At 35.1% G+C, this 25,092-nt stretch overlaps 7 protein-coding genes across 7 annotated transcripts; 3 read left to right on the plus strand and 4 right to left on the minus strand.

Moving 5' to 3' along the window:
- The first annotated feature begins 2,838 nt into the window (after positions 1-2,838).
- On the plus strand, positions 2,839-5,748 carry LOC17890424 (rho GTPase-activating protein 3). The gene is made up of 5 exons (XM_006294130.2): positions 2,839-3,485; positions 4,406-4,526; positions 4,612-4,731; positions 4,823-5,053; positions 5,147-5,748. Exons 1-5 carry the CDS (start codon positions 3,058-3,060, stop codon positions 5,609-5,611), a joined length of 1,365 nt encoding a protein of 454 aa, XP_006294192.1. The 5' UTR covers positions 2,839-3,057; the 3' UTR covers positions 5,612-5,748.
- A 2,340-nt stretch (positions 5,749-8,088) lies between these two features.
- Positions 8,089-9,666, plus strand: LOC17890533 (3-ketoacyl-CoA synthase 13). Its single transcript, XM_006295927.2, has one exon. The coding sequence runs from the start codon at positions 8,097-8,099 to the stop codon at positions 9,495-9,497; it is 1,401 nt and encodes a 466-aa protein (XP_006295989.2). The 5' UTR covers positions 8,089-8,096; the 3' UTR covers positions 9,498-9,666.
- Positions 9,667-9,818: 152 nt separating this feature from the next.
- LOC17888974 lies at positions 9,819-10,600 on the plus strand. The gene has a single exon (XM_006296358.2). It carries the CDS (start codon positions 10,019-10,021, stop codon positions 10,493-10,495), a length of 477 nt encoding a protein of 158 aa, XP_006296420.1. The 5' UTR covers positions 9,819-10,018; the 3' UTR covers positions 10,496-10,600.
- A 34-nt stretch (positions 10,601-10,634) lies between these two features.
- Positions 10,635-11,297, minus strand: LOC111831121 (L-gulonolactone oxidase 5). The gene has a single exon (XM_023784672.1). The coding sequence runs from the start codon at positions 11,295-11,297 to the stop codon at positions 10,635-10,637; it is 663 nt and encodes a 220-aa protein (XP_023640440.1).
- A 633-nt stretch (positions 11,298-11,930) lies between these two features.
- LOC17889214 (L-gulonolactone oxidase 2) lies at positions 11,931-14,512 on the minus strand. The gene is made up of 4 exons (XM_006293809.2): positions 13,794-14,512; positions 13,422-13,677; positions 12,837-12,938; positions 11,931-12,736 (listed from the first exon to the last, which is right to left on the minus strand). The coding sequence occupies exons 1-4, from the start codon at positions 14,505-14,507 to the stop codon at positions 12,012-12,014; spliced, it is 1,797 nt and encodes a 598-aa protein (XP_006293871.1). The 5' UTR covers positions 14,508-14,512; the 3' UTR covers positions 11,931-12,011.
- An 809-nt stretch (positions 14,513-15,321) lies between these two features.
- On the minus strand, positions 15,322-17,622 carry LOC17888997 (probable L-gulonolactone oxidase 6). The gene is made up of 4 exons (XM_006293807.2): positions 16,916-17,622; positions 16,559-16,814; positions 16,291-16,392; positions 15,322-16,201 (listed from the first exon to the last, which is right to left on the minus strand). The coding sequence occupies exons 1-4, from the start codon at positions 17,618-17,620 to the stop codon at positions 15,462-15,464; spliced, it is 1,803 nt and encodes a 600-aa protein (XP_006293869.1). The 5' UTR covers positions 17,621-17,622; the 3' UTR covers positions 15,322-15,461.
- A 5,067-nt stretch (positions 17,623-22,689) lies between these two features.
- LOC17889309 (NAC domain-containing protein 43) lies at positions 22,690-24,750 on the minus strand. Its single transcript, XM_006293424.2, has 3 exons — positions 24,503-24,750; positions 23,898-24,184; positions 22,690-23,486 (listed from the first exon to the last, which is right to left on the minus strand). The coding sequence occupies exons 1-3, from the start codon at positions 24,687-24,689 to the stop codon at positions 22,884-22,886; spliced, it is 1,077 nt and encodes a 358-aa protein (XP_006293486.1). The 5' UTR covers positions 24,690-24,750; the 3' UTR covers positions 22,690-22,883.
- Positions 24,751-25,092: the final 342 nt, after the last annotated feature.

The following is a 25,092-nucleotide window of genomic DNA, read 5'->3' on the forward strand; positions in this document are numbered from 1 at the left end:
AGTTTCAAATTTTTTCTTATATTAATTATTATATATATATATATATATTGCAGATTTATTCATTATATTATTATTAAATAATAATGTGTGTATCCCACAAAAAATAATAATAATCGTGTGCCTATTTAATATTTATAAAATCGACTGACTTTAGTTTGAGAAGTTTGCCTCATATTTTTGAATTTTACATTAGTTATTTTTGGAAATTTTTATTAAGATAATAAGTATGTATTAAATTTGAAAATTGTTTTAGCTATTTTCGAAATAATTAATAGAGATTTTCTTAACTATTTTTTCGCAATAATAAATATTTCTTTAACTTGAAGATTTTCTTAAGTATTTTCGAAAAATTTTAGGGAGATTTTCTTGTTTTCATTATTAATTTTTAAACTATTTAAAAAGAAATATTAATACCAATGGTAGAACCTTGTAAATAAGTGAGCAAATCAAGGATTTTTTCATAAGTGTCTTTAAAAATGTTAATATAGATATTGGCCTATCCTAACTTAAAAATGGAATGATTAAAACAAACAAAATTTAAATAATATTTTATTAGTTACGTTTTGGCCTTTATATTCTTTAATTATCACAATGACTAAACCCATTTGCATTGCATCATCATACATGTTTTATTTGTTGCCAAGTATCAAAGCCATCTCACTTAATTGCCCTCGTACATTTGATCTCTCTGACCAAATTTGTGAATTTAAAATGTTAACTACTTTTGCACCCAGAAAAAAAAAAAATGTTAACTACTAACCCAAAGAGATACCTTGGCTTCCTGAATATACATATATTGATCACATTTGTTTATATAAAATATTGTTAAAACTTGATTAAAAATGTATATATGTACATGAAATAACACATTTTGCTGTATATCATCACTGCATCTGTTTTTCAATAATATATGTTTTGTAAAACAAAAAACAAACAATACAAAAATGTATATATTGTATGCAAATTTTGTATAACATTCTATCTATATTATCATAATAATAAGTATATAATAGAGTAGATCTCATCTTTCTGCAATAATTTCTAACACACACTATTGCAATGTTTGGATGCGGTTGTTAAAATGACATTTAACATTTAGTTATTGTTCTTGAAAGTTAGAAAGTTCTTTTAAGTGGCAAACATTTGCCCGCCTCGACGGGAATAAAACAATGCAAAAGAATCATAAAAAACAAAACTGCACTGTTACTTTTCCTAAAGAAACTTTATGCTTAATTTTGAAAATTATAATATGTTAAATGTTTGGTTTAGGTTATATAATATTTACTGATGTACATATCTAGTGACAGTATAGAGAAGAAGATAACACTAAAACGATAGGAACATGCATTAGGTAATTAGTAAACTCGTTCGTTCCTTGCAGTATTGAAATATACAGGGAAACATCACGTGAAGCGTTGGATTGTTTGTTATAATGTCTTCATCGTACGGCAAACGCGATGAATTGAAACAGAAGATATCACGTGAAGCCATTTCTCATTAATTGCGATCTTTAACTTTTATAATCATTAACAGCGTTAATTAGTTTCTCTTGTGTGAATTCTTCCCCCCCTGATCCTTCCCGAATTTAACACCGTCACCTCAATATTTCTAACCAAAAATAATAATACTATTTCTTGATAGACTACGGCGCAATAACTTACGATCTTAATTAATTATATAATTGTAGCTTCTTGGTAAAATTATTATACGGATTGGACTCTGGAGAAGAAAGCAATCATAACAGTATATATAAAATGGAAAAACGATAATATCTATGCATTTAGAATGAGAAGCAAAAGTTATTGTAATAGAATTTAGTGGTCTAATAATGAAAAGAAAAAGATTATACCAATAATGATGATATCGAATAAACCACCAGCACGATCGTCAATTCTAATAATCTACAAATTAACAACGCGTTTTACATTTTTTTTTGGAAAAATTCTTGAACCAGATATAGAATAGAAGCACGTACGCGAGCTATCTGTATGCGTTATTAATCTAAAATATGTTGTCACCGAGCGTTTATTATTAGATTGTATGAAAAGTTGAAAACACAAACACCTTAATTATTTATTATTTCCTTCATATAATTAAACTTAGTAGATAAAATAAAAGGTTAGAATCAATACGATACGATATGTTTGTTTTGTGTATTTGACATGAGAAAAAGAACAAAGAACCAATGCACATGTAACCATGTGGTAACGTATTCCGAAAACAAAATATAGCCAAGACACTACAGCGAAGTCGTCTTTTGTTATGTCGAGTTATATATCGTCGCCCCCACTTAACAACGACATCGTATAGGGTTAATCATTTATGATGCATGCTTTCATCATTTATAAACAAGCGAACAAATAATATGTTTTACGTTCTAAGTGGTGAAGAAAGATGGAATCCATCTGATGGATAAAAAGAGAGAGAGAGGGAAGGATCCTAAAATCCCTCTAGCATGACTCGAAGAGACTCTATAGCATTAGAAACCAAAATGCTTATATGACTTAACAATGTCAATATAAAACAAAATCAAAGAAAGCTCCAAAAGATGAACACTGACTCTTATGTCCCCCCCATTCTTACTTGTCAGTTGTCACCCATCTCATCTAATCATCTCCTAGGCAGCGTCACGAGCCGTCTAGTAAACTAGTATAAACCTAATCTTATCTTTGTTTATTATATTGTTTTCACCATAGTAATTAGTAAAGTTTACTTCATATAATATAAGTTGATATCATCATTAATTTTCATTTACGTCTGCGTCACTCTTTCTCCCTATCCACTATAACACAGATCCCAAAGAAATCAAAACATATAGTGAAAAAAAAAAAAAAAAAAGAATCGTCCCTTTGTTTCTACGCAAATTATTCTGTAAAATTTTCCTTCGTTTTCTCACATTTTCTTTCTCACCAAACAATCCCTAGCTAGCTTATATTTCTCTTTCTTTCTTTCTCTCTCTCACGCACATTCAAAGCTTCTTCTTCTTCTTCTTCTTGACTCTACCATTACCATTACATTCCCTGACAGACAAAAAAAAAAAAAGAAAAAGAAAACGATATGACTAACTTCTCCCGATCCAAATCCACAGGAACTATCGGGTTTAAACCCAGCCGACCCGGTCCAGATATATACGAGAACATCTACAACGATGACGACGAGTACGAAGAAGAAGAACATAGCACAACGAGCACAGACTACTACGACGCTTCGACGCCGTTGAGCTCACACGAGTCAAGATCCGGGAACGGATCCGGGTCGGGTCAGTTAACGATCGTAGACCTTCTTGCGGCGGTTCTGAGGAAGTCGCTGGTGATGTCGTGTACCATGGAGAGAGGGGACGATGACGTGGCGGCGTCTTCTATGGATATAGGTTGGCCGACGGAGGTCAAGCACGTGAGTCACGTGACTTTTGACCGGTTTAATGGTTTTCTCGGTCTTCCTTCTGAACTCGAACCGGAGGTTCCTCCTCGAGCTCCTAGCGCCAGGTCCGTTCTTTGTTTTATTTACTTTATTATTACCACGCCGGACGAATTAGTATTATTGTTTAAATTTTAATTGTGTGGTTATGAGTACAGTATTAGTTATTGCATGTTTTTTTTTTTTTGGGATTCAATAAATTAGCAAGAAAGGAGGAAATAAATAAATTATATTATCATAGCTGGAAATCTGTATGGCATGTTACTGTGTTGGATAGAATCATTAAGATGGTTTGCTGTTTGGATTTAAATGCATGATTACGACACTCGTTTCCTCACAAAACAAGATTCTCTCTTTTCGTTTTTCTATATAAAAAGATTAATAAATGGTCCGTATGTTCAAGCTGTAACCATTTTTATTTTTAACTCACAAACACTATGAAGCAATAAGTTATTATTAACCTTTTTTTAACAAAAACAGTACGAAACTATTTGGACACAAAATTTTGGTCTTTAAACTACTCATCACTCATGGAATAGTGATTGAATGACTCATCCCAGGAGTTGGGGATTAGTGTTTAAGCTTTCACTACCATTACACAACAAATATGACATCAAAATGTAATCAATTTGTAACATCGACTTCGTTTATCATCTGATACAGTATGTAAAGGACCAAAATAAGGGAAATAATGAATTCTATATAAAAAAATGAAATAGATTGGTTCTTTTTCATTGGTAATTTTTTTGATGGGGATTCCGTAGATGGATTTGTGAAGCAAAGACTGATTATTTATGATGATACTTGTGAGTTTTATAACTAGGTTGGTTCCTTTGCATAGGATATAATGATTGGTTCTTTCTGATGATTGGGTTTTCTCTAGATTAGTTTGTATAACAACAGCAAAAAAAGGTTATTATATGATCGAACTTATTGGTTGTAACCAGATTTGTCTGTTTAGGAGTTAAAGTATTACTTTTTTATACAGTGTAAGTGTATTTGGAGTATCGGCGAAGTCAATGCAATGCTCATACGACGACAGAGGGAACAGTGTCCCAACAATTCTTCTCAGGATGCAAAGACGTCTATACACCGAAGGAGGTCTTAAAGTAAGTCTCTAGCTACCCTCTTCTCTGTTTCGTGGAATTCAAAGAGTTTTGATATATAATGTGTGATTGTTTTTGTTACCTCAAGGCAGAAGGAATATTCCGAATAAATCCAGACAACGGCAAAGAGGAGCATGTCCGGAGGCAGCTAAACCGCGGTGTGGTACCACGTGGAATTGACGTTCATTGCTTGGCCGGTTTAATAAAGGTCTGTCAATAAAAATAAATAAGTTGTTGTTATAACATTTTAATGTCAGAAATATTTGATGTTTTTTTTTTTGGTTTTGGGATTATATCAGGCGTGGTTTAGGGAGCTACCAACAGGAGTGCTTGATGTGTTAACACCGGAGCAAGTAATGAGGTGTAATACAGAGGATGATTGTAGTCGGCTCGTGACTCTTCTTCCTCCCGTTGAATCTGCGCTTCTTGACTGGGCCATCGGTCTAATGGCTGACATCGTGGAGCATGAACAGTTCAACAAAATGAATGCTCGCAATGTAGCTATGGTCTTTGCCCCAAACATGACTCAAGTCAGTAAAATAAGATTATTATTTCTTTTCCCAAAAGCTTTGATACTTTATTTATAGCTTTTAATTCTCATGGAAACGTTCTTGATATTGTAGATGGCAGATCCTTTAACTGCATTGATTCACGCAGTGCAAGTGATGAACTTTCTCAAAACTTTGATCTTAATGAACCTCAAAGAGAGGGAAAACGCAGACGCCAAAGCAAGGTGGCTCGAGAAACAAACATCTGAACCTTTAGAAGAATGGGAATCGCAACACTCCGAGATATTAAGTCCTGAGAAACCCAACAATAGTAACCCTAAGTTCTTGAGAGTGGCTACTCTGTGTAGGTTAGAGGCTGACAATGAAGAAGAGTATTTGAACGTGAAGAAGAAAAACGATCATGAAGCTGTTTTAGATGCTTCGTCGGGTAATAAAAACACCAAACCTGTACAGAGGTTGAGTAAGCATCCATTGTTTCAGTTAAGCAAAGCCACGAAGAAACCTTTTGTAAGTAATCGAGATGAAGGAAGAAAAGGACGTGAAGCTTGGGGTTCACGTCTCTCTTCTTTGCCTTGGTAAAATTTTCTTACCTCGCTTTATTGTTTGCTGTTTTTTTTTTTTGAGAGTGTAAAAAATATTGTGAAATATGATTATAGATGTTAGTTGTTTGAAATAGGGATAAATTTTATATCCAACAATTCAGAAGTGGAAAAAAATGTAACCGAGTTTTTATTATCTTAGAGAAAACTCATAGTCTATTCACAAAACAGAGCCATTCTCTATTCCAACAACAGAGTCAAAACAGAGTCTTTCTCGTAATTAGACAAAGTTTAGAAAAATCATACTATCGTAAAAGGTTATATGAGCATAGTTGACCACTAGAATGGCTAGTATCAAAATGTTTTGGGTGATTAAGTTTCAATCATATATCGTGTAAACCTTGTCAATACATATCATGAGATTTCTCAAAATTCGTTGTACTAAAAGCAAATTAAATTCAACGTTTAATCACATTAATGATTCAAATAAAGCCCTTTTATTGATGTCAAAACAGAAAACTAGTATATATATAGTATCATTCAAGATTTTAACAGCAATTATTTTTTATAATAAAATCTCTATAAAAAAAAAAAAAAAAAAAATCTTAAAAGGAGAAAGAAATTAATGGCATTCTCGTCATGGTGAAAATGAATGAAGTAGATCAAATTCAAAGAGACATTTTTAAAAAACTGAAATAGTGAATGCAGTAAACTAGAAACGATATTTTTTATCCTCGTTCGTCCCTATCAAAAGAGTCATTCATCTACTTTTTTTTGTCGCTATCAGAAGTCGAATTACATTAAATCTGACAGCAACCTTCTTCTTCTTCTTTTAGCCATATAGGAAAATCTAAGCTAATTAGCAGCGAAGATTTGAATGCTAACTACAGATAATGCTTCTTTTTATATACCGTTCGTATCTTTCTTTCTCCTGACATTTGACTATTTGAGTGTTTAATCATCAATATTAACTAATATATATATGATACGGCCAGAGTTTATATTATATATGAAATATGTATTCATACCAACCTTCCCAAAACAAAAAAAAAAAAACTAGATACTATAATCAAATTGGCATAAGAAATCAGAGTGTTTGGCTAATGGTGAACGTCATGTTGTCCCAAATTAAAGGATCAAATAGTCGGGATCCCTTTATTGAGAGGGATTTAATTTAAAACAGTGTGGAAACATATACACTTAAGTGAATTTTACGTTAATTGTTAAATTTTTATTTTCTTGATTCACCCTAAAAAATAAAAAATAATGCATTTATAAGTTTACAAAAACTGAAAATGTTAAGTGTAGCCTCAAATACAGTACAAGGATACAATCAATGCACATCAGAACTAATGAAACATACGGAACAAATATAGCATAATAAATATTGAATGCATGCATGCTGACTTATTGCTAACTATATACACGTGGTTACATCAAGCTATATAAGTTTGGTATTTTGGACATGATGAATAATAGGGAAACATCCAGGTTTGGATCTTGGATCGTAAACACAGTAGCTGTTGGTGAAAATGCATGGCTTATCACAATCGTTTTGAGAATCCAGTGAACCTCAAAATTTGTTGAGGTCCAACTATCCAAATCCAATAAACATGAATCCCAAAATATCTGCATATATGTATATGAGAGTTCAATTCAATATGAAAAGTCGTATAGATAGCATTTATTCACCTAGCTAATTTTAATCAATTACAATGAGAGTTTCGTACGTATGTTGGATACAACAATATCCGACTGCGAAATAACTCTGATTTTATACGTATTTTTTTAGAAATAAATTAAATGTCCCAACTAACACACCCGAAAACGTACGAGTTATTGTCTCAATATTTGTTTGTCATTGGTCCACTTATTCCAACTTGGCCAGCCACTGACCACTTCAACTACAATTTAAAATGGGCTGACAAATATCCAACCAAACACTGACTCGTAATAAATTATATCTATCTTTAGAGTCTTTTCTCTTTTCTGCTTTCCTCTTTTGGATTCATTGATTAACTACATAAATCAATCTGAGGAAAATCACATGATTCTAATACTCGGTGGTGGTGAGTGTGTACAACCGGTGGTGTATCCATGCAAAACAATCATAACGCAAATAATTGGTATACATGTTTGGTAATAACTATGTTAACGTGATCAAAACTATTTTTATTTTCCTTAATTTGTATCAATAGACTAGTAAATTGAGATAACTTTTAACTCGTGATCAAAACTATTTTTATTTTCTTTAATTTGTTTAAAATGGTTGTGTTCATGTGTTCTTGTACGTATCACCGCAACTTTTTTTAAATAGACGCAACAAGCACAAAAAGACAAAAAGACGACCATTATTTTGAAAGTGCGTTCACCAATTTGTACAAGTTGGGGCAACGATTTTTTTTTAATAAACAGTAACCGACGCAGACCGCGTTTTCCGCGGCACAAACGCACTTAACGCCATCACTATATATTGTTTACGTTGCCTATAATTAAAACCCACCCAATGACCAAAGGTCTCTCATATGTTCATTGCAATGGCAGATTTCAAGCTTCTTTTGCTCGTTATAATCCTTCTATCTCTCTTTGAGCTTGATGTACTTCAATTTCACCATCACTTCTTCTCTTCTTATCCGGTAAAGATCGGTTTGCTCATCATCTCCATCTTCTTCTACGTCTACTCAACCACCCGGTCTAAACCGATTTACCTCGTAGATTTCTCATGTCACCAACCAACCGACTCTTGCAAAATCTCATCCGAAACGTTCTTCAACATGGCCAAAGGCGCTCAACTCTACACCGAGGAAACGATACACTTCATGACGAGGATACTAAACCGGTCCGGTTTAGGAGATGATACGTACGCCCCACGTTGCATGTTAACCTCTCCACCAACTCCATCAATGTTCGAGGCGAGACATGAAGCCGAATTAGTCATCTTCGGAGCTCTTAACTCACTATTCAAGAAAACCGGAGTTGAACCGAGAGAAGTCGGAATCTTTATTGTAAACTGCAGCTTGTTTAACCCTAACCCATCACTCTCGTCCATGATCGTAAACCGGTATAAGCTCAAAACCAACGTCAAAACATACAATCTCTCCGGCATGGGATGCAGCGCCGGCGCAATCGCAGTCGATCTCGCCACAAATCTGCTCAAAGCAAACCCTAATACCTATGCAGTCATTGTTAGCACGGAGAACATGACTTTAAGCATGTATAGAGGAAACGACCGGTCAATGTTAGTCCCTAACTGTCTGTTTCGGGTAGGTGGCGCTGCGATCATGCTCTCCAACCGGAGCCAAGACCGAGTCCGGTCAAAGTACGAGTTGACTCAACTCGTAAGGACTCACAAAGGCGCTAGTGATAAACATTACACTTGTGCTGACCAAAAAGAAGACGATAAAGGTATCGTTGGAGTCTCACTCTCTAAAGAACTAACCGTTGTTGCTGGTGACACGTTAAAGACGAATCTAACAGCACTTGGTCCGCTCGTCCTGCCTTTATATGAAAAACTACGGTTTGTTCTCTTTTTGGTAAAGAGTAAGCTTTTACGTATAAAAGTTAGTCCATACGTTCCGGATTTCAAACTATGTTTCGAGCATTTCTGTATTCACGCCGGAGGTAGAGCGTTACTTGACGCAGTTGAAAAAGGTCTCGGACTTGGTGAGTTTGACCTTGAGCCGTCTCGGATGACTTTGCACCGATTCGGAAACACTTCGAGCTCGTCGCTATGGTACGAACTTGCATACGTGGAGGCTAAGTGTCGCGTCAAGAGAGGAGATCGGATTTGGCAGTTGGCGTTTGGGTCTGGATTTAAATGCAACAGTATTGTGTGGAGAGCGTTGAGGACGATTCCGGCGAGCGAGTCATTAGTGGGAAACCCGTGGGGTGACTCGGTTCATAAGTATCCGGTTCATGTGACATAATAATACGTGTGACGAGGGTACCATATATTCAGCTTCCTATAAGATTGCAGCTCTCTTTTATATATTTAATGTTACCCTGAAATATAAGATTGCAGACGAATTATCGTCAAAAAGTTGCTACGTGTTTTAATATAGAAAGGACGACTTATAAATAAAATGGCAAAGTCATTTAAATGATTCTGATGCAACGGTATACTTGAAAAATCGGGATATATGATATATCTATGCAGAAGGGAACATTACATACATAAAACACTTTGGCAAAAAAAAAAAAAACAGAGACAATTTTTAAGCTAAGTCAAGTGAGGGTGACCCACTGACCAGCCTTACAACATGTTTGTCGAAGAGCAAGCGCTGTATGGTAAAATAGATCAATGGGCCTATTAAAGAAAGCCCAATAAGTCTCCGAATAGTAAAGTATGTGTGGACTGGATTCTCCACCACCTTAAGAAAAAGCAAAAGTGGGACGGAGATAATAACATAAATTCGCAAAAAAATTAAAAATATAAATCGAAGTTGCTATGTGGACCGTGAAACCGGCGGCGATGCCGGTTCAATTTCTCAGGGGACGAACGGGAGCAGCAACCATCGTCGGCTCTTCACAGCCTCCGCCGCGTAATTACGAAAGAAGTTACCGTCGATTCGTTAACTTCCCTACGAAATCGCAAACCTCCGAATCCGAAACCGTCGGCGGACTAGGCCAAAAAATCCTCCTCCGCACCGGCGATTCGGAACCTGATAAACCGATTCCGAAGGAGATAAGTGGATCAGACGTGCTCTGGGCGATTCAGAGAGCGACGGCTCAGAGGAAGAGAACGAACGCCGGAAAAAAGAAGATGATAAGAGGTGTGGAGCTATCATCCTCTGCGGGCGAGTCCACCGGAGATAACGGCGATGATTACAGTAACGTGAGGCCGTTAAGGATCAATAGTGATTGGGGACACAAATTAGTCGAATTCGAGAAGCTTCTCAAAGAGTTTCAAAACACTGAACTTTGACTTTTGACCTTTTTTATACAAAAATTATTAAGTGTATATTTTCCAATTTATATCATTGTGTTATTAACGATTTGATTATACGAGATGTTAAAATTATACGAAGTATCTCGCACGACCATTTAAAGAATTAATTATTGTCTTAGCCAACATGTGTACAAACTGTAGCCTCATAGTAAACTTTTCCTGGTCGACACAAATAGCCTTTGGTGGGAGCGCAATGAGCATCCTCCGAACATATACAGAGACCCTCCAGTGCGCATCCATCTTTTACTATCGTCGTGTTTCCTTTGACCCCTAGGATCTGATCCGTCCACTCGCTCGAGAATAAACCTTTTGGATCATAACTCTCCTTTACTTTCAAGAATGCGGGCGCGTTCTTGTACTTGGTAATCACTCCATCAAATGCTAAGTTTCTATTCTTACCCCAATGTGGCAATGCATTGTACTTGAACAATGCTATCTGCTCGATTTCTTCGATAAAATCTTCATAGAGTCGCGGTGTTAAAGGATCTTTAGCTCGGTAATATGTTATATCAAAGTCTATGGCTTCCGTTTCTTTTCCAAGATAAGCCGGAGAGGATGTGACATAACGCATTAGGACGCCATAGTAGAGTTCAAGCCCGCATAGAGATTTCGGTTCGATCTTGACAAGAGATTTAATGTCGTTGATAAAACTTTTAACTTGCGTGAGAGAAATACTGAAACATGTTTGGTGAAAAAATTCGCCTTTTATACGCGAGTCCCATGCACACGCCGTGGTCAACCCATCTTCAAGACCATCTAGACACGATCCTGACGACATCATGCGATTTTGGCTTCCAGTGACCGGATAGCCTAATAAAGTCATAAAAGGCTGAGATGAGGTGCATCATGGTAGCTTGTAAGATATATACAAATACGACTAATAACATTCTGTCCATTACTTTTTTGACCTGTCAATGTTAGTTTCATTTAAATTACTTAGGGTAAGACTTTTCAAAATCAAAGAAATAATGTACATAATTTTATATCTATCCTTTTCATTTGATTTTGATTTTGATTGTGGTAGCCCCATCGGCGCTGGCATGGTTTAATGTTTTCTACAAAAGAAAATGTCTTACGTTAATAATATTCGCCTCGTCGTTTTGTATATGTTTAATAGACAAGAGTACGGCGACTTGCTCTTTTACTAGGAATACTTACGCAACTATATGAATGGGAGCGAGGCACATGACGTTACGCATTTTGCTGATTTAAAATGTCATAAACTTTATATGTATCATCTTTTTTTTTTTCTGACATCATTTTGTATTATTTTAAAACTGATAAAAATCTACACACTTATGTTTATGAGTCTTACGGATCATATTTTATTTCAAAATAGCAAAAAATGCACAATTTAATTTTACCAATAAAATCATTGTTTTGTTTATTCAAAGTGTTTTTATATATAAGTTTCATCTTTTATATATAGGATAAAAAAAAAAAAAAACATGAATCACACAACTCACAAATAAATACGGTGGCTTTCTGATGTTTAAATCACACTTATAGCAGTGACGCGTGTACAAACCCTAGCCTCTTTGTAAACTTTTCCCGGCCGACACATATAGCCTTTGGCCGGAGCACAATGCGCATCCTTGGAGCATATACACAAACCCTCCAATGCACATCCATCTTTTACAATGGTTGCGTTTCCTTTGATTCCTAGGATCTGATCCGTCCACTCGCTCGAGAATAAACCTTTCGGATCATAAACCTCTTTTACTTTCAAGAATGCGGGAGCGTTATTGTACTTTCTAATCACTCCATCAAACGCCAAGTTTCTATTCTTTCCCCAATGTGGCAGTGCATTATATTTGAACAATGCAATTTGCTCGATTTCTTCGATAAAATCTTCGTAGAGTCGCGGTGTTAACGGGTCTTTAGACCGATAATATGTTATGTCGAAGTCTAGGGCTTCGATTTCTTTCCCTAGATAAGCGGGAGATGATGTGACATAACGCATTAGAATTCCATAGTGAAGCTCAAGGCCACACAAAGATTTTGATTCGATCTTTACTAATGATTTGATGTCTTTGATAAAACTTTTAACTTGGGTGAGAGGGACACTGAAAGTTGTTTGATGAAAAAATTCGCCTTTTATACGTGAGTCCCATGCACACGCCGTGATCAAGCCATCTTGAAGGCTGTCTAGACACGATCCTGACGACATCATACGGTTTTGGCTTCCAACGACCGGATAACCAGTGAATATAATGCCTAAATCCGGTAAATATTGAAACATAAAGCTAATGGTAAGCATTAATATTCTAGTGACATCAATGAAAACGTATAAGTAAAATGGAAAATAAATAATTACCATTGTTGGTCAAACCGTATGAGGTAGCAAACAGAGTAGATGAAATTATTGTGGCTCCAACACACTTCCCATTCGCATCCCTGAACCTCTCTTGTGTCTCCTCTTTTTTTTATCCGAGAAAATTAAATTAGTTACGTGTCTGAAACTTATATATATTTTGGAAGATTATTGGAATCATCACTTATAACCATTTCTTTTCGTAAGAAACTCGTATTTAAATATCGGTAGTTGCCTAAAAAAAAAAAAAAAAAAAAAATATCGGTAGTTGCCTAGTTGGATTTAAGAGTTCTAATTTATTAATTTTATACAATACTAATTCAAGAATAACTTTATCTTGTGACGACCAACTACCTCTAATGCAACAAATTATCTTGTGTTGTTCGTTAAGTAATGGTTCAACTTTTATGCATAAATTTCTTTTAAGCGACTTCAATGAAAGGAAACGTACTGCGTAAAAAAAAATGCGAACAAATTCAGATAATGAACAAGATTTAACCCTTTTTCCTTTTACAAGATTGTACCTTTACGTTCATATTTTAAATTTAATGCAACAAGCCCTTAGAAATAATGAGAGGCAAGAAGTACCTGATGATCTTATGATGGCTATTGCCGCAGATAGTTGTGAACGGAATGGCAAGAAATCGAACAAACCGTTGCCCGAGGTGTTGAACGGTACTCGGTCATCTCTTCGATACACCACTTTGCCTTGGCTTGGTAACCATATGAAATCCGCAAACTCGTGTTTCTCTCCAAAAGTCACGGCTTGATCTTCAAAATCCGAATCATTTCTCATAGTGTATGTTAGTGATCGCTTGAACATCGGTTGCAGTTTGAAAGTCACCTTAGAAAGAAAAAAAAGGTATAAATCTAAAACATTGTAACTTAAATGGCTTATAACTATAATATTCTCTTTTTTTGTAGTAAAATCAGAAATTAATTTTCTTTTTTTTTCCCAACCTGAGAGATAACGCCAAGGACGCCAAGAGAGACCTTAGCCGCCTTGAACTCGTTTGGAGTCGTAGTCTCGCTTAAAACCCTAATCTTTGCAAACCCATCGTTGACTGAACCTGGGCTAACCATCCTGATCTCGGTCACATAGTCATGGACCGCACTCCCTTTACCCCACAACGAGCTCCCATGAGCACCGGTTCCCATCATTCCACCTATAGTTAGTCCCCACCAATACGGTGCATACGGCAACGCTAATCCAATTTTAGCGGCTTCAGCGATTAACTGCCTAAGCGTCATGCCACTCTCAACCGTCAAGGTCATGGCCGTTGCATCTGCTTGCACCGTGTGGTTTAGGAACTTTGTGCTTATGAACAAACCATCGGTTCCGTCGGTACACACGAGCTTAGTAATGCTATGGGAATATCGAGTGGTTACACGCATTTTCCGTCCGGCTTGAGTGGCTGCAGCCACGACAGAGACAAGCTCGGCTTCGGTTTTCGGGTATGCCACGTTGGCGGCTAGACATGTGGACCGGTCAGGGAAGGCTCCGTATGAGTTGGTGACCGTACAATTCGTGTTTCCCGACACACATTTGACAGGATCTTCGGGAGGTGTTGAGACTGCCGTGTGCACAAGTGTAAATATATAATATAACCAGATAAGGCTGCGCCAAAATCTAGCGTTTTGGGAACCATACAAAGGAGGAGAAGTAAATGCCATGGGTTTCGATTTGAGTTTCGTTGAATATTTATTGTGAATATGTTTGGACTATATATATAGAGAATGGAGACTGTGTGGCCTAAAAGGCCCGTACGATTTACATAAAATATTTTATTTGATTAATTTTAGATAAGGTTGAGATGAGATGGCTCTTGCTCTCCTGTAACTCTGCAAGATAAAAAAAAAACTAACGAGTATTCACATTCGAATTTTTATGGACTGTCATGTTAGTTTTATTTATATATTACATTGTCTTAATTAAAGACTTGTTGGCCATATTCTTTACTATAGTCAATCGCAAATTCGCAATTCCATTGGCGCTGGCATCGTTCGCTATTTTTCTTTACTTTGAACGTTTTTAGTCAAATTATTCCTCGTCCTGTTATGAATTTTTTTAGAGAAAAGAAAGGTGACGTACATATTTTAATGGCTAATATTTTATCAACTATCTAGGAATGACAAATTCAACTAGTAATTATCATACACATTTCGTCTTCATTTAGTCTGTAACGTCTTGAATATATCAAACTATATAATACACCCATTAGCTGAGTTTTATTATAAAATACAACATTAGTTGTGGTTCCGTCCTATATTGAGTGACAAATATCTTTTTCATTTTCTTTGATTGAAGATAAGATTGCCAAGGTACGTAGCCATCCACAAGCCGTTGCCTTCACACACAAAGTCACGATTCAAAAAAATTAGCGGACGAGCATTAGTAGAAACCAAGACAGCGAATTATTAATGTCTGGCTAACGTTATTATTATTACAACAACGTTAATTAAATCACTCTATTTTAATTAGGAGGAGTTGGTCACATGGTAAAACCTCTCATCACTTCTTCACCTTCAAATTATTTTTATTTAAAAAAACTTTAATAATAACTCGTCAGGATAAATATCGACTACATGAAGATGATATGTATATGACATATATAAGAAGCAATAAGATTAGTGACTTAATGATTGAATCACACTTCTGTCACCAACACGTGTACAGACCCTAGCTTCTTTGTAGACTTTTCCTGGACGACACATATATCCTTTGGTCGGAGCACAATGAGAATCCTTCGAGCATACACACAATCCCTCCAAGGCACACCCATCTTTCACTATCGTCGCGTCTCCTTTGATTCCGAGGATTTGATCTGTCCACTCGCTCGAGAATAAACCAGTTGGATCGTACATTTCTTTAACTTTCAAGAACGCACTCGCGTTCTTGTACTTTTTAATCACTCCATCGAACGCCAAGTTTCTGTTTTTACCCCAATGTGGCAATGCATTATACTTGAACAACGCAATTTGCTCAATTTCTTCGATGAAATCTTCATAAAGTCGCGGAGTTAAGGGGTTTTTGGCTCGGTAATAGGTTAGGTCAAAATCTAAAGCTTCGGTTTCTTTCCCAAGTAAAGCTGGAGATGAAGTTACATAACGCATAAGAATACCATAGTAGAGCTCAAGTCCGCATAGAGATTTCGATTCGATCTTGACAAGAGATTTGATGTCATTGATGAAACTTTTGACTTGCGTGAGAGGCACACTGAAAGTTGTTTGGTGAAAGAATTCGCTTTTTATACGTGAGTCCCATGGACACGCCGTGATTAATCCATCTTGAAGACTGTCTAGGCATGATCCTGACGACATCATTCGGTTTTGACTTCCAATAACCGGATAACCCGTAAATATAATGCCTACAAGTAAAAGCCGATAAAGATGTTTAACATCAATGAAAATGTACAAATGTATAGATTAAATGAACAAAAGTTTGAATAAATTATACCATTATTGGTCAAACCGTATGCTGTAGCAAACAGTGTCGACGAAATTAATGTGGCTCCCGCACACTTCCCATTCGCATCTCTGAACCTCTCTTGCGTCTCCTCTTAATTAATAAATACAAGACAACAAAAGAAAAAACAAAAACAAAACTACGTATAAATATTTTAATAAATAGAGAGAGAATTATTGAATGATATTTTTCTATAGATTTTTATCACATGCAGACAATAATTAAAAAAAAAAACAAAGCTTTAGAAATAAGAAGGAACCTGAGGATCTAATGATGGCTAATGCCGCAGAGAGTTGCGAACGGAACGGCAAAAAATCAAATAAACCGTTGCCTGAAGTGTTGACCGGTACTCGGTCGTCCAATCGGTAAACCACTTTGCCTTGGCTTGGTAACCATATGAAATCCGCAAACTCATGTTCCTTCCCAAATGTCATGGCTTGATCTCCGAAATCTGAATCGTTTCGCATAACATATCTTAAAGATCTCTTGAACATCGGTTGCAATTTAAAAGTCACCTTTTTCGAACAATTGTTGTGAAAACACACACATATGTTAGAATTATGATATTTTTTTCGCAGTGAGCAACAAAAGATAATGACATTTTAAATTTCCAAACCTGAGAGATAACACCAAGAACGCCGAGAGAAACCTTGGCCGCGTTAAACTCGTTAGGAGTCGTAAGCTCATTTAAGACTCTAACCTTTGCAAACCCATCGTTGGCCGAACCAGGACTAACCATCCTGATCTCGGTCACATAATCATGGACCGCACTCCCTTTACCCCACAATGAGCTCCCATGAGCACCGGTTCCCATCATACCTCCCACGGTCAGACCCCACCAATACGGTGCATAAGGCAACGCTAATCCAACCTTAGCCGCTTCAGCAATTAGCTGCCTAAGTGTCACGCCGCTCTCAACCGTCAAGGTCATGGAATCTGCATCGGCTCTCACGGTATCGTTTAGAAACTTTGTGCTAATGAACAAACCGTCAGTTCCATCGACACACACGAGCTTAGTTATGCTATGAGAATACCGAGTGGTTACTCGCATTTTCTGCCCGGCTCGAGTAGCTGCAGCCACGACAGAGACAAGCTCGGCTTCGGATGTTGGGTACGCCACGTTGGCTGCTCGACACGTGGAACGGTCTGGGAAGACTCCGTATGAGTTGGTGACGGTACAGTTCGTGTTTCCGGACACACATTTGACAGGATCTTCGGGTGGTGTTGATATCGTAGTGAAAACTAGTGTAGATAATATGAAAAGAGTGCGCCAAAACGCAGGGTTTTGGGAGCAATGCGTAGGAGAAGAAGTAAATGCCATTATTGCTGTGGTCTCTTTACAAATGTAGATTGCATTTGGTGTGTTCTATTTGTAGATATGCGTTTTGAGAGGTTGTGTGGCGTAAAAGACCGGTCAAGTGTGATTTTTATTAATAATATCCGGTTGATAGGAAAAGAACTGAGATTTTGAGATGCTTGTAAGATAAGACTAATGATCATGTTTTGATCATCTTCTCTCATTATTATTATTTCATCCATTCATCATTTGAATGGATGTAATATATCATGTGGTTATTAAAAAACCAAAAATCTCAATTCCAAAACATACATATAACAATTTTTTTTTTTTTTTTACTTCATGCTCGTTAATAACCTTTTTTTTTTTTTGCAGTTATTTTACCATCACGATTCACTTTTCAGACATCGTAAAGTAACTAGACATAATTGAACCACACCTGTCCTGTAGAATTTACACACACACACAGAAATAAACAAAGATGGTATAATATATTTATAGAAAGGACTGCTTTGTGTTAAGATATACATCAGTTGATTAATTTTCCAAAGAATTGAGTCTGCCTAATTTTTTAGGTGCGTTCGTATTAATTAGAAATTGTGGAGGCAAAGGAAATTAAAAGTAAAAATGAATGAGTGGCGTACATACGTACATTGACTAATTAATGACAATCTGCGTCCACTTGATTTCAGTTGGAAAAGTCAACATTGTAATACTGTCCGACTACGTATAGTTTTTAAATGACGCCGTCAAACTAGTTATCCTCCTGATTAGGGTTTATATATCCTCCTAAGTATGATATAAGTTATAACACATTACTTACTCGATCTAATTTATCGGACATGGATATTTATTAGGCTCTTACTTTAAACCCACTTAAATATAGAAAAAAAAAACATTATTATTTAAACTTGTGTGTGTGTGAAAATAATATATACACAGTAGTTTTGACAATTTCACTATGTTATATAACTAACTACAATAATATTAGCAAAAAGATATTGGTTCAATTGTTTAGTAGTAGTTGGTTCAGTGTCACTAAATTTTTCTTGATTACTTCACCAAAATTTTATACAGTACTAGCTGGATTTTCGGGTCTACTATTATTCAAAGTATTAATTAAACAGCTTACGTAATTTGTATTATATGAAAGTCCAGATTCAGGATATACATATGAATGCCAAGGTACGCACGTCTTTCACAGAATTTAAACAAAATCCAATGAGAGTCAAATGTAGGGAATGTATAGAAACGTGTGGGTTTTGATTTTTTTGTTCTTTTTTTTTGAATAAAGGATGGATACTCTAATTATAAAAATTGAGAGGGTTGCGCGCGCCAAAATCTAGCCCAGGTCCAGTAGTCTTTTTGTTTTGGGGTAGTAAACCCATTTAACTAGAACTAGTCTCAAACCCAACAAATTTTTGTTTTCATATTATATTTATGTAATATAATTTGATGATCTTATCTTCCGTATGAAATATTTTATTCTGTTACGTTCTTTCACTAAAACTTCAGATAAACTTTCTACTAGACCATTGCCAGTCTATTCCATTCCTTTATGTTTTATTTTAAAATAAAACAACTCTTAAATAAAGTAGAGTTTATCACCAATTAATATATCATTCTACTTTTTACTCTAAAAATAAATAACGTCAACATAAAATTACAAAACAGAGAGCTAAAAATGTTGAATAATCCTATCTTTTACTACATTTTAGAGTGAGATATAAAATAAGGTCGGAGAAAGTTTTAGTTTACAAGTTACAACATACTTAGAGGGAAAAAAAAAATAAGGTCGAAGATGTCTTTAGTGCATGGCCTTATTAGTTATAGACTTATAGTATGAACAAAATGGAGTCAAAGGAAACACACTCTTAGATTAGAAGAAAAGCTAAAACATATATTTAATGATAAAGCATTAACTATATGTATATATATATATATAATACTGATTAGATCTTATAATCTTAGATGTAGAGTAATACATGAAAAGACATGAACCTACACATATACGTTTATACCAGTCGAACCCTTGATGTGTGATAATTCATAACCGGTTATGTTCATGAGTAGACAATTTAATGCTATGCTGTGTAACAAATACACATGATTCATGTTAATTAAATATCGAATATGCTCCCAAAAAGCGGAAGCTGAAAGCGTTAATAGCTTCTGACCCAATTCTAATCACATCAAAATGATGGGAAGTAAATTCAAAAAAGAGAAACCGAAAATTCCAATCACCTTTTATTGATTAATTTCTTTTCACATTTGAACCAAAAATATTAGACTGTGCTGGTTCGTTGAATATATATATATATTGTTTTCGATATGGATGTTAGACCTCGTTGGCACGAGCTTGCACTATCCCATCGCACCTACCCTCAATCATCTCCTTATTTTTCTTTTATAAGGAATCTTACATATATATCCCTCTCGTTGTTGAAGATCGTTAGTCCAAGTAATCATCTTTATATTGATCGATGTAAGAAATAAATTCGCATGCGGTTCATATTCACATTCATTATAAAAAAAAAGTTTATATATATGACAACTGCGCGATGTTCAAAAATTAAATGAGTCTGATTTGTTTTCTAATCATCCGATTGTTATTAAGATGTGTAGCTTGATTGCGAAAGCAACTCACTCCAAGGATTAGTAGAGGCTGATTGAGTTGGCTATCTCTTTCTAATAATTATTTTAAGTTTTTTTTTTCTCCATAATCCTTGTGGGTTTGTTAAAGATAAGATATATGTATGATTAATGGTGAGAAATTTAAATAAAGGTAAAAAGAGCAAATGGTTGAGCGCTATAGACATCAAAAGACAGTGAATTAAAGAAGTATCGACATGGAAAATATCTTAATATGCCTTGAGAGAATCATCGTCGACACTCGTCGAATGATGTAAGATAACGAGAGGGGAAAACGATGATAGAGTTTAGGTTAACTTTTGTCGGTAAATCCGTTTCTCTCGATCGGACTTTTCTCTCCTTTGCGAAGCTAATTTAGCTTTTGTGTAGTCGCGATCGGAAAAAGATGGTGTGTTATAATCATAATTTGTATTCTACCTAGTTTGTGTGTTTTCATATATACCTATAACCTATACATCAATGATGCATGTGATATGATTATAGATGAAACCTCAAATACATATTTTTCTTGAAATTACTTTCGATTTTTTGTTTTTTTACCGAGTCTACACCATGTCTTTATCACTTTATGTATAGACATAAACAGGAATTAATATTAGTATCCTGGAGACGTGCATGGTAATTTCCGAAAACATGAGATACAAATTTTATTAATGTATACAAATTAGGGAAAATGTGAAGGTTTCCACCCAACACAAAAGTGATGACGTGGAATATTATATATTGGCTTTTGAGTCGTACGTAGTTCGGTAGTTGAAATTTTTATGTCCTTGTAATATTTCGTTTACTATAGTTAGTAACCCTTCGCATTTTAATCAATGACATGTTTATGTGTATGTATTAATTATGGCGTTAAGGATGAATTGTCAATTTTGCGAGTAAGCATACATACTATAGGGATAATATAATTGATCTCTCGACCGATACGGCCATACCTCAAAATTATCACTAAAAAAGGGAAATTTCATTAATTAGCTAAGAAGGACAATCCCCATATTGTTTATCTCCAAATGTCGGGTTATAAGTTATATTATTCTGACGTGTTGAACAATTTATTATCACAGATAGATGAGTTGAATTTTTACACTAGATTTTTCGAAACTCTAAGTATATGAAGTTTTAAAGTCATTCTACTTAAATATTTTTTTTTTTTATGAATGCAAAATTTATTCAACCAAAAAAATAACTTGTTTACAATATATGAATACAATATATGAATTTTCTTAGATTTTATGATTATTAAATTGAATTTTCTTTTTAGTGACTATTATTGGTTCGAAAACTTAGCAATCTTAATCATGTGTTTGTATTGGGTGATCGTCAATACTTGACCATAGGAGAGTACGTATGCGAGAGAATAAGCAAAGTATCGATTTAGTTTTGATTCGTTTCTTACTCACTTCTCAGCACGTCTACAAAAGCACGAATGTTGTTTAATAAAACAATATTTTGTTATTGTAAACTTTAATTCGAGTTTTCTTAGAATTTTCAATACTTTTGATACACATGTTTAAACAGTACATTAATATATATAGTCAAAGAATAAATTAATATTAGGTTATCTTATCTTAAGTACTATATTTTCACACAAAAGTATAAATAAATAATCTTAGGTACTATATCATCACACGATAGTACGTTTGAGATTAGTAGATTATGATTGATTTATATATGATTCTTTTATTAAAAAAAAATGTTCTATATATATATAGTATATGCGTCATTTATTTCTCATTGAATAAAAAACAAGAAAGCATATATATACATATATATATATTATGGATTATGTCTACTGCTATTAATGACACTCAATCATAATCTACTTATCTCAAAATCATACTATCGACTGTCTTGATAGTACTTGAGATAAGATAGTCCATTACCCGTGCCTACTAAAAACACACACACATACGGATATACTATATATTTATGGCTTAATTAAAAGACCCAATGTATTACAAATCCAAAAAGAAATTGTTACGATGTCCGGCTTATTTATAGTTCAAAGTCTTGATAAACTATATATATAATTTTATCATCAGTATCATATATTGATCTGGTTAACATCAAGATTTGTAAACGGACAAAGGCTTAAAACAGTTAGTGATTCACACTAAACAACAATTATGGTCCAAAAAGTTGACTGAAATCAGCATAAGGTTAAGAAAACAATATAGCCATTCAGACAGAGGGAAGATTGTCTCAGACTTAAAGAGTTCCTGAAGCCAAAACGAATGGCCAAATGACACATAAGATTAAGCCAAAGAGTCCCTAATGATAGCACTTTGTCCAAATACAAACTGTGTGTTTATTTAGTTTCTCGTAATATGGTTTAGTTTATGTTTTATTTCATCTAGAAGGACAATATGTCAAAAATAAATGGAAGACATTTTGATTAATGAGATAAACTGCTAACCCATCAATAACGAAATATCTCCTTTTTGTGATCTTTATTCTCCTCTTTAATTTTTTTAATTATATTAATCTATTTTACAATATCTCATAACCACTGTAATTATCACAAATCTGACTTTCTTTTTAATGTTTCAACAACTATATGGTATGATTATATCTTTTTACACAAATGTGAAATGTCTTCTCTGTGTGTGTGTCTCTCTCTCTCCCTCCGCTTCCGTTATCCACTACCATTCGACACGTGACAAAATGGGCCAGGCGATGACGATAGAGACGACGTCGTCGTATTCCATAGCTCCATCTCCGGCGTGTATTCCTGAGGTAAACCGGCGTGGTACGAAGCGGACCGGTTTAGGCTAGGGTACGGATGGTCTTGATCCACGTGGCTCTCGTCGACAGCTGCCATTGATGAGTATGATGTGGGTCCGTTAAGCTGCGAGGCCACGAGGCGGTCCAAAGCTGCCCAGCTAGTAACGAAGCTAGTGTCCACCACGTTGCTGACGTGGCTATTGTGATTAGTGTCGGGAGAGCTCACGTGGCAGTTGTTGATTGTTTGACTGTTAGGGCTTTCCAGGTTTGGGAGTTTCATGAAAGGGTCAAGATTTAGCTCTTCTTTACAAGATCGCCCCATAAGTTCGAGAAATTGCTCAAGGGTGTCCTCGTTGAAGATCTGAGACGACGACGTCCTCGCTGTGTCTCCGCCACCGCTCAGGGAAGCTCCTCCGACGGGACTGTTTAGGGTTTTGTGAAGATTCTTCTTCTTGAAAATTCGACACACCACCCATCCTTCGTCTTGTGATGCTTCCCCTATAATATTCACTACCTTAAATATTCATTAATAAAATAAACATATATCAGCAAAATTCATGTGTTTAAGCACATTTTGGTTAATCCAAAAAAAAACAAAAAATTCAAATATATATGACTAAGGAGATATAAAATAAATATAAATAAGTATATGTGCTGTTTACATATTCTTTAATTTTTACAACTTTAGTTTGAAAAATACAAAACGTATTTTTGTAATTTTGTAAACACACAAAATGTTATCAGTAATAAACTAATAACTTTTATTATGGTCAATGAATCATAATAAAAACAAAATCGAGATTGTGATGTAAAATGAAACATAACAGTCTCACCATATTTAAAAGAGAGCCCACATACTGTATACATATACTTTTGATTAAACTCCTAAATAAAAGTTCTGACTTCAATGATTTTCAATACATACCTCACGAACGGTGACATCCTCAGGGGAAACAATGTTGTCGTCGAGTCTATATTCATGCATGATCCAGTCAGACTTTTGGCCGTGAGGAGCTCGGCCTTTGTAGAAAACAAGAGTCTTTCTCATCCCGATCCTACGGCCATTGCTATATATGATCTTGTCACGGCCCGTTGCTTTCCAAAATCCCGCCGCAGTGGCTCGGTTAGTTCTCGTTCCCGTCGGATATTTTTTGTCCTTGTGGCTAAAAAAATACCAGTCGTTTTGTGGCGTTGTTCCTATTTTACACATCTCTGCATAGCGACAAAAGAAAAAATGTTAAGAAAAGACTTAAAAGAAACATAAGTTATATTATAACCAAACCTATATTGGTCTTTGCAGTAACGACTAACTCCTAAATGTAAACAAACAACAGCAACAACGAAGTGTAGATTCTCTGTACTGTAGTCATATTCTCATAAAATGTTACATGAGAACGTCATGTATAGAAAGTAGTATAGACAGCACATCCATTAATATACAAAGAAAAAATTATTAAATTCGGAAATTTGGATTAGGAGAGTGTGAGAAAACAGAAAATAATAATCCAAAAGATTTATATATATATAAACCTTGAATATCCCAAGGCTCGAGCTTGTTGAGATCAACGTCGCGAATGACATCGAGATCGATCTCGATGCTGTTAACTTTCTTCCGGAGATAATACTGCAACAGCTCTTCCTCTGTCGGGTGAAACCTGAACCCAGGTGGCACTTGAGACTGTCCGTTCACTGATATGCTCATAGATTTCGACATCATCAAAGAGATTTGAAGACAGCTCAGGAACAGAGCTGTGAGGTTTGTGTAACTACGTACCAAACTGAAAGTTGGAGATGAGAGAGAGCTTACGGAGAATGAGTCTATATATATATATATATATATATATATATATATATATTTATTCTTGTATAAAAAACAAGATGCATGAGGAAAACGCATGTGTCTCTTTGTGCACCTTTTTTGTTTTTTTTTCTTTGTTTTTTTTTGGGGCAAAGTTTTTTGTTCTTACTTAATTATTAAAATTTAGCTCCTATCATAAGCTTTTCCATTTGTTTTCATTAGTTAAATTGGTTTGAAAATTAAAATACATCCCTCCCCATAGCAATATTAATTTCACTGTCAATTATGAATGATTATTATTCTTTTGTTCCTTTTTCACAAT

Source organism: Capsella rubella, unplaced genomic scaffold (assembly GCF_000375325.1).
Source record: "Capsella rubella cultivar Monte Gargano unplaced genomic scaffold, Caprub1_0 scaffold_4, whole genome shotgun sequence".
Classification (NCBI taxonomy): Eukaryota; Viridiplantae; Streptophyta; class Magnoliopsida; order Brassicales; family Brassicaceae; genus Capsella; species Capsella rubella.